The 9,884-nt window shown below is 38.2% G+C and overlaps 1 protein-coding gene across 1 annotated transcript; it reads left to right on the top strand.

The window, feature by feature from the left end:
- The first annotated feature begins 1,021 nt into the window (after positions 1–1,021).
- asah1b (N-acylsphingosine amidohydrolase (acid ceramidase) 1b) lies at positions 1,022–9,869 on the top strand. Its single transcript, XM_084715056.1, has 14 exons — positions 1,022–1,175; positions 1,274–1,320; positions 3,369–3,459; positions 3,551–3,637; positions 3,744–3,822; positions 5,724–5,798; positions 5,889–5,934; positions 6,034–6,178; positions 6,303–6,357; positions 6,442–6,523; positions 7,733–7,864; positions 8,154–8,277; positions 9,049–9,105; positions 9,194–9,869. Exons 1-14 carry the CDS (start codon positions 1,107–1,109, stop codon positions 9,281–9,283), a joined length of 1,179 nt encoding a protein of 392 aa, XP_084571182.1. The 5' UTR covers positions 1,022–1,106; the 3' UTR covers positions 9,284–9,869.
- The last annotated feature ends 15 nt before the right edge of the window (positions 9,870–9,884 follow it).

The following is a 9,884-nucleotide window of genomic DNA, read 5'->3' on the forward strand; positions in this document are numbered from 1 at the left end:
TTTTTTTTAAGTCTAAAGGTTGGTAAGTGTGACTCAATCAGTTTATGTAGTATGGACCCTCTGACCCTAAACCCACTTGTGGACAGTTATGGTGCATTCATGTGCTCCTCGGACGGTCCCAGTTTCCAAGATAGAAAGTCGTTACTCCGACTTTGGTGTGTTGGTGTGTGTTTAAGTGGTTAAGTGGAAACAACGTGGATGCTGGGGTATTAGTGTAGAGTAGGAGACATGTTATCAGGGTTAATGCTAATAAATATCACTGCTAATTAATCTAAGTCACTCTATGTCGACAGCAACGAACGAACTTAATATTACAAATGACGTGTGACCAAAAATGTTATACAATACCAGAACTTGTATAACAAATTTTGAAGGGGCATTCACGTGAAGTTTCCCATTCGGGAAATCGTTTTTCCCATTATTCCGACACCACATAAATGCATTACTATCATAGGGATTGACATGCATATATTCATGTTTTCTGTGAGCTGGCAGACTGTTTTAGTTTGATCTACTTTTTCATGTCTGTTTGTTCATGTTTATACCATGCGTTGTGTGTTTTTTTAAAATCATAAATAAAGAAAAAAACGTGGGCATGCTAGTCTACAAACTTACAGTAAATTTAGGACTATGTTATCGCACCGATTACTTTACCAAATGCAAAGTTACTCGGTGAGGCAGAACTGTGGTTTACAAATATGTTTAGACACTTTTAATAGACATGCAGGTGTCATAGGAGGAAACGCAACCATCCATATGAGTAGTCATGTTATTTATTTTTACTTCCGTGTGGAAACAACCACTGGCCTCTGTTTCGAGGGGTGTTCTGCATCACTTCGTTACTCATGTTGTCAAATGTACTCGCTTTTATGGCAAACAAAAGAAAACATACCATCCATATTTCACATTTGTTGAATACGGATGTGAATTATTTGTAGTTTATTTGTACAAAGAAGTCTTATGTGCCTTTGGGAGCTTCCGGTTTCCCCCTCGTGCATGAAAGTTACGTCACTGTCACGGGATAAACAGTAGCTCCTTCCGCAGCAGACTTCATTTTTTTTAAAAAACGACGAGGAAGAACAGCAGTTTGCCTGAAATCCCTCAAAATGGGTCACTGTGTTCTTCTCATTCTAGTGGCTTTATTTTCCGGTACATTGGCACAGTTTATACCGCCGGTAAGCGACATTTCTGTGCAAACATTGTGGTGTTTAACGCATTGTTTTGACAAAGCACGGCTGTGTTTTTAACTACATATCCATGTGTTTATCCACAGTATACAGAAGACTGTCGGGTTGATATGTATCCACCAAATGGTCCCACGTAAGTGACATTAGTCTGTAATCGTCAAAAACAAACTGTTAGGACGAGCATGAAGTCCCTGAGTAGTTAGTTTGCTGTGGAAGTTACTGACATGTTTTATAACGCCTGTGTTTCATGTCTGGACTGTGCTACCTTCACATGCTCCTCGTAAACCTTAACATCCAAATTCACAAGTCGCCTGTAACACACGCTGGGTTTGTTTGGAAAGAAAAACTGGAAGGGACATTTTACATATTTGCTGCTTATTTTAGAAATCAAATGTCACAAAATCCCTGCTGAAGGAGAAGAGATGTACATTTAAGACATGATTCATTGACTGGATGATGCCTAAATGTATTGAATGATGAGTAATTGAGTAGTAATCACTTCCCCAGTTGGACACTTTAATGTTAGTTTACGCACCACAGGGAGTGTCACTCCTGCTTTCCCCTGTTTTGAGCAGTTGCATAATGTCGTCTGTGATTCTGGAGGAAATTTGTAGTATAAAGTTGTAGTTGTCTTGGCTTTCTGGAACAATTGATTGATCCATTAGAGTAGATGATCGACAGAAAATCAAATCAATTGCTAACAATCTTGATAATGATTTACTGATTCAGGCCTGAGTTGGTTATCACAAAAATGCTAAATATTCACAGTTTCCAGCTTGTAAAATGTGACTGTATGCTGCTTTGTGTTTGTTTTGCATAAGCGATGCACGATAATATTTGCACATCATCTGTATCAGTCGATAAAAGCTTTCAGTGAAATATTGTATCGGCCCAAAATAAGTGTTTCTGATAAGATGACACTTTTTGGACTTTATGTCTGCATCTGCCAGTGGGCCATCATGGTATGAGTAGGCATAATAATATGTTGGAAAAAAAATATGTGCATATATCTGCAGTGTCATCGACAGTTGGCAAGAAATTAGCTGGAAAACATCACAAATGCAATGTTATACGTGCCAACAGAATATCTTTGGGTTTTGGGTTTTAGTCGAACACAAAAAGCAAGCTAAAGAAAGACTTAGTATAGAACATGCATTTTCGGATACATTTTAAAATATTTTTATGTTCTTTTCCATTTTTAATTGGCAGATTAATGGAAACTGATAACTGTTGTTGTAGTCTTGTTAGGATTAAAGAAAACAGATGTGTAACAGAAAGCCTGCATTTCAAAGTTGGCTATTTGGAATTTGAAAGGTGTGGGTGTTCGCTCAGGTAGAATTTCAAAAAAAGATGTCATTAATTTATAGGTTAAGAGCAGGATCCAGTGTTGGAGTTTGAGCCATAATAGGGAATAAAAGTAGAGGGTCTCTGCCTTTGATGCAGCACCAATTTTGACCAGTCTTTAATAATCTGTCCTGCCTGCCAGTCTGCATGTCTTTATTTATTTTATTTTTTTTTGGAAATTCTGTAGTAAATTGGGTAAATCAGTGAGGTACGTGTATGTTCCCTTTAAAAACAATGATGGTAGTAATTTTACTTGTCTAATTTGAAACCACCAATTATATATTTTTTTGTTTTTACATCAGTTTTTCTCTTTCCCTTTGCATAAAACTCATTTCAGCATGTGAATGCAGCATATTATTTTTAGCACATTGGTCATTGGTCATTTTTAGAGCATCAAACTCAGGCTGCAACACTCATTGTAATTATTAATCAACCTCTCGATTATTTTGGATTTATTTATTAAATTTAACATTGTAAAATTTTGTAAAATGCATAAGATAACACTTTCACATTGCTTGTTTGTACACTGATATAAAGTCAGTGCATTATAAAACAAAGAAAACCATCCAATTTGTGTATCTGAGACACTGAGGCCAGAAACTTTGGTAGGTTTTCTTTGCTAAAATGATCAAAATGCAGATTAATGTAACTAACAAACTTATTGTCTATTTGTTTTCACACTAGATTAAACTAGGATTTACTGAGAATTATGTGCCTTACTGAAATTTAAAGCAAGCATTTTTTTAAAAAGATGTCTTATCAGTGATGTTGTGAATAGGATGTTCTCATTTGCATCATAATGTTTCAGTAGTTTCACAGTTTTTCCTCTCTAATCAGGTTCAAAGGAGGTGTCAGTTGGTACACAGTGGACCTCGATTTACCGCCAAGCAAGAGATGGGCGGCTGTGATCACTGACAAAAAAACAGACGTAAGAACACTGTCAAGTACTTTAAAAAAAAAAAAAAACTAGGCTCATAAAAAATATCAGTTTTTATTGCTCATGGACTCTTTCCTTTCAGCTGGTCAACATGATTCAGGCCATCAAAGATTTGGCTAATGCGTTTGTGCCCAGCGGGAAGCTGATAGAGCTGGTCGACATCACACTGGTGAGTGTCATTTCATCTCTCCGGACTGTTTTCCTCAGAATAACTGATGTGTTTTTATTGTCGTGAAAGGTTTTATGACTTCAGTGTGTTTTATTGGGTTCTGCAGCCTATGATGGTGAACACACTCCCAGACCCTTTTGGTGATGAAATCAAAGGAATTGCAGCTGTTTCAGGGGTTCCTCTTGGTAAGAAATCACAAATACATATTTCTTCCTCTCTCCTGTGGTGACATTTATCCATCTAGTTAGTTCTGGTGTGAGTTGCAGAGTTTGCTGCTTTGGAGAAGGTTGGGAATCTTTGGGAATCTCACAGCTTGATTAGATTCAGATTCTTTGGTATCCACTTTGAGAATCAATTCTTGATTGAATAAATAGAAAATGAGGCACCACTTTCAGTCTCCTCCTCCATCATACTGTGACAAACCATTTACTGATGTCAGTGTTTTTTTCCACTGATAGGAAGTGATTTGAAACAATATGAAACATAACTGGCAATTAAGAGAAATGGTCTGCGGCCCTTTTATTTTAAAGTTAACTGCCTCTCTCCTGCACCATTAGGTCAGGGGAAAGTCATCGCCGTCCAAGATGCAGAGCAGGCAGCAAGGTTTTTGAGATGAAACAGACTGAGCACAGTTATTTTCTTCGCCACAGAGTTGAATTAGAGTTGATGGAGTGGAAAATATTCATATACTTAATGTTTGTCTCACAAAGGTAATTAAAAGACAGGCAGCCACTGCCTTTTGTGAGGGTGAATTACAAGACAACTCTGGTGTGTGGACGCTGCAGACTGTCCAGATGCTGCTGTAGCTGAGTTCTGCATTTTGCATTCTGTCAACATCATGTTATTATGTAACATTCAGAAAATCCATTTTTGACATTTGTGCAGAATCGTCTCCGTCATGTTGCATCAAAGAATCATTTTTTTCCCCATCTTTATCAGTCATAAAGACGTCTGCCTTCTCTCAAATATACATCTGACCAGCAAAACGTCATCCAGCCTGAGTCGGCAAGGCCACGCCTCCTTCTGGGGGAAAACTCAGGTTTTTTATAATGGGAGAGATGGAAAAATGGCAAAAATCTGCTGTGCAGGAGGTTGTAAACCTATGAATTCATAACAATCTTCAGTTCCCATCTACCTGGGAAGGAAAAGGTACCAAAAAGACAGCAGTAATAATTTATGAGCCTCCAGAGAACGGTAAATGTTCCTGCTGTTGGACAGCTAACATTAGTTTGAGTGTGAGCCTGTAAAGCAGCATCAGGCTTCATCTCTGACTGAATCTCAGCCTCGCTCAGATCAACAGTTGACAGGTTTTGTTATTTACAGGCATCATTAAGCCTAACAATATTAATTCAGTGTTATAAGTGTGTGACCACTGTGTTTGGCTCATTGATCCACTTGGAAAGTAAAAGACTGAAGGGACACGACGGCTGACCTGATTAACCTTCGTTTATTAAAATGGGGCAGACACTCAGGTTCAGGCAAGGTCACAGAATAATTATCAGACAGATCTGTAAAACAAAAGGTTTGTTTAACTAGACATGAATTCATACAAACCTGTCAAAGTTGTTATTCAAAAACACATTCAGTTGAATTGTTGTCTGTGGGATCTCCAGGTTTCTATCCTCCAAAAGGGGACGCGGCCTGGCGTTTTGGCAGAGTACCCATCTGTGCCAGTCTGATGTACCGTATAATTGAAGAACATTTGTCTCATCCATAAGTTGGATGCATGCAAATATGATTTCTGGAAAGAGACATTGCTGTTTTCTTTTAAATTTATGGAGTTTGCATGTTCGCCTCATGTCCGCATACTCTGGGTACTTCAACTTCCTCCTACAGTCCAAAGACATGCAGCATAATATGTTAACTGGTAGCTCTAAATTACCTGTAGGTGTGAAAGTGAGCATCTCTATGTGTCAGCCCTGTGATGAACACACAAATTCCACAAATCCTGATATCTCTAAAATTTGACAACTCTCACCAAAACAATCTAGATGGATAAATAGCACTACACGACCCTTTAACTCCCTATTAAGTAACTGGTTTTCAAAAATGCCTCACTGACCACTGCGCTTTTTTCAAAATCCAGGTGAAGTCGTCTTGTTCAACATCTTCTATGAGGTGTTCACTGTGTGCACATCAGTTGTTGCAGAAGATGATAAGGGTGGGTCATCGTCCAGGAGCAGATTGATTAACTAACTTAAGATAAGGCTTCATCAATACTGAAATGCTTTTTGGTTTGTCTCTCTTACAGGTAACCTCATCCATGGTAGAAATCTGGATTTTGGATTATTTATGGGGTAAGAATCACCCTCAAAATCCCAATTTGTAAGCTTGACAGTCTTGACTCTGATTCTGTAAAATAAGATCTCATGAGACGGACTTGTCCCTCTTCACAGCTGGGATGTGAAAAACAAGTCGTGGATCATTAGTGAGAAGCTGAAGCCTCTCGTGGTCAACCTCGACTTCAAGAGAAACAACCAGACTGTCTTCAAATCGACAAACTTTGCTGGATATGTTGGCATGCTGACCGGCATCAAGCCTGTGAGTCAGTTAGTTTAAATAACTGAAGATTCAAAGATCATTAAACATCTCTGACAGCTGATGAGTTGTGTAAACTCCTCGCACAGTCCGGAGTATAAGAAAGGTTTTTCTTCTTTCTTTCCAGCACGTTTTCACTCTGACCATGAACGAACGTTTCAGCCTCGATGGAGGATACATCGGTGAGTGAATAACTGTTTTGCTCAGCGCTATTTTTGCATCATTTTTGTGATTACTTGTGATCATCTTGGTCTGTTGACATGCAGGAATCCTGGAGTGGATCTTGGGGAAGAGAGACGGGATGTGGATGAGCTTTCTCACTCGCTCGGTCCTAGAAAATGCAAACAGGTACTTTCCTTTTTGATATTTAAAGGGACATTGTGGAGTTAATGTTCTAGCTGCATGCATATGAAGAATCACAGTGATGAAGGAAGTAATCAGATCCTTTAATTCAGTAACAGTACTAATGATACACTATAAAAATATACTCCACTACAAGTAAAATTCCTGCATTGAAAATGTATAAAAAGTAAAAGTATGTATGATCAGTAAAATGTGCCAATCAACTAATCGATCAGTGGATTAAGCATTTCAGCTGTTTTTGTGTATACTGTTAAGTAGTTTGATTCATAACAAAATATGTTTTATAAGCACTTCATATCTTTTCTAATGAAAAAAAAGCTAAAAACAGATAATCGAAGTGGGGTACAATATTTCTCTCTGAAATGTAGTGAAGTAGAAGTAAACATATTACACAAGTGAAGTACAAGTTCTTCAAAATCGCACTTGAGTAAATGTACTTTATTTTATGTTCTTCCACTGGCGTTGCACAGCAGGACAGTAATGCGTGTCTTTATTTGATGGCAGAAATGGGCTGTAAAACGTTGCAGTATACGACTGTAAGAGGAGACGAAGTATCCCATAAACGGATGTAGGGAATTCAAGTGTCCAAAGAAGAAGAAAAGGTTTTGCAAATGTTTTTATTGGGTAGAAAATGTGCTCAACGTGTTTGTTAGTTCTTAAGGATTTAGATTATGCAATTTGCTGGCAAATAAATGTGGGGGAAAAAAAACACTTTTATTACAATGAAAGCTCCACAGGGTACTTTCAGGATCCTAAAAAGTAAAACACTGTAAATAAAATAATCAGTCAATTTCATGGCAGGTTTATTTGGACAGTACAATTAACAACAAGGCAACTCAAACACTCAACATAAAACAGAATTGATAAAAGATATAAAAGAAAAACAAGGTGATACAAAAAGACAAATAGGATTAAATGAGTAATAAATAATGGAGGATAAAAATTGAATTAACTAAATTAAATTAATTGGGAGGATAAAAATTAGAATGCATTGCAGAGCAGAGGTGAATGAATAGTCCTGGGTTTAATTTAATGAAAGGCAGTAGCACAGAGTTACTGTATGATTTAAAGAACTGAGAGTTGAAGCTTTGAGTTCTTTCCAGATTTGTGGCGCATTAAAACTGAGTGCTGCCTCTCCGTGTTAAGTGACGACGTCTCTGTCCCCAACAATGAGTCTTGTCCCGTTCTCACCAGCTACGAGGAGGCCAAGACTCGCCTGGCTCAGACCAAACTGCTGGCTCCGGCCTACTTCATCCTGGGAGGAAACCAGACCGGCCAGGGCTGCATCATCACCAGGTCCAGACTGCTTAGTCTGGACATCTTGGAGTAAGTACTGCAGCTCATTCTGTTCTTTTAATCTAAACAGTGTATGTCTGGATTAATATACACTTCATACTTACAAAATTTGATTTACCTCAGCTTGTGCCTGACTGTGACCTTTTGTCAGTGGCTCAGAAGTCACAATGGTGCAACTTTTCTTGTGAAACACCACTTGCTCAACTAGGAACTGATGACAGCTTTGGTTTCGTGTCACCTGATTTTTAACTGAAATCAGCTCCTCGGTGCTGCTGCATGTCACATGATGACGTTTTTTATTAAATTAACTGTACTTTAGGATTGACTTGAAGCTGGGCCGCTGGTATGTCCTGGAGACAAACTACGATCATTGGAAGGAGCCTTTGTTCCTGGACGATCGCCGAACTCCTGCCATGAAGTGTATGAACCAGACCACACAGAAAGTGAGTACTGGAGACACACACTTGGCACCGTCTCTGTGCATTTCTTCAGATGTAGTTGAAGTTTGGATTATTTGAAGTGGGGTTGTATGAGGTACTTATTCATAGTCAGTGTATTACATACAGTAGATGGAGTAAAAATATTTTCATCACTTACCCTTGCTTTCAGACTGTGTTTTTTTTACCTGTAAACCAATGTTATACAAGTCAAATCTCATTCTCTGCAAAGCCACCAGACTCCATTGGCAAAACCTATAATTTTACCTCACAGAACAAGGGAGTTGTTGGTCTAACGCTGCCTCAATCAGTTAGTTTGTTTTTGTTATTACGTGATTTTGGTGAATTCAAACTAACTAACTAGTAGACCAGTAACTCGAATGTTCTGTGAAGTAAATATACTGATATTTGCCAGAGTCTGGTTGGTTTGGTGAGAGTGATATTTAGCTTATATAACGGCAGTTTCCCACCAGAAAAGGCTGTCTGATGGCAAGGTAAAGTGGTGAAAATATTCTAAATATAGCATACACTATATTAAACAGGTTTGCACATTGCTTAGCTTCCTACACTGCTCCTCCTCCTGCTTCTCCAAACCGGCGTGTCGACCATCATTAACTGTAGACTGTACACTGACTATAGACGAGTACCTCATACACCCCCACATCAGATAATCCAAAGTATCACTATAAAGCTCAGTCATGATTTTTAGGTCCGAAAGCTGACACGTTACATTCCTGTTTAATCAGCGATCAAAAACCTTTGACCTTTCACCTTTAGAACATCTCACTGAAGACGCTGTATGATGTGCTCTCAACAAAACCCGTCCTCAACAAGGTGAGTCTTTAGTGAGGTTTGTTTTTATTAATGAAAAATAATAAAAAATTAAAAAGGGTAAATAACTTTCTCTCACTGTTTTTCACAGTTGACCACATACACAACACTGATGCAAGTGTCTGAGGGAAAACTGGAGTCGTATATCCGTGACTGCCCGAACCCCTGCATGCCCTGGTAACAGTCCAACCACTGAAGCCTGATCGGTGTGTAAATGCATGGCTAAGCTGTGATGGGGACTAGCTCAGCTGATTTTGGTACTAAACTTGAGGTTGTTCCCTTAAATGTTTGCACAGCAACAAATCACCTAAACCAAAGTTTGTCTTGACAACACTGTTATTTTGTTTTTGGTGAAAATACTAAATCCTCTTTTTTTCTGTTATGAGGGAAATTGGTAATAAGGTGAATCAAATTTTTTATTGTAATTATTTATGTATTATTTGCAAGATGAGTCTGTCTGAGTGGAGCTCAACATGGGCTTAGAGATCTGAGATGAATGCTCGTTTAAAATTTAATTAATGTAAAACTTTGTTCCAGTTTATATAGAATCCAACCCACACTCACCGTTTTGTGCCTTCACACTGTGTGGCCCTGCTTTAGTCTATTTTTTAATCCTAATTTAGCTGTTTTCAAAATGTTGACAAAAGCTAAGTTGTCTGTGTCAGCATGACTGACTATTTCAAGCACTGATACTGTTAAATGTACCTCATATATGACCACTTCCTTTTTATTTTTAAAGACTGTTAATAAAATGATTCCCAAATGAGGTTCTGCCTGTTTCT

The sequence above is a fragment of the Lutjanus erythropterus genome, chromosome 3 (assembly GCF_056507025.1).
Source record: "Lutjanus erythropterus isolate fLutEry1 chromosome 3, fLutEry1.hap2, whole genome shotgun sequence".
Lineage (NCBI taxonomy): Eukaryota > Metazoa > Chordata > Actinopteri > Lutjaniformes > Lutjanidae > Lutjanus > Lutjanus erythropterus.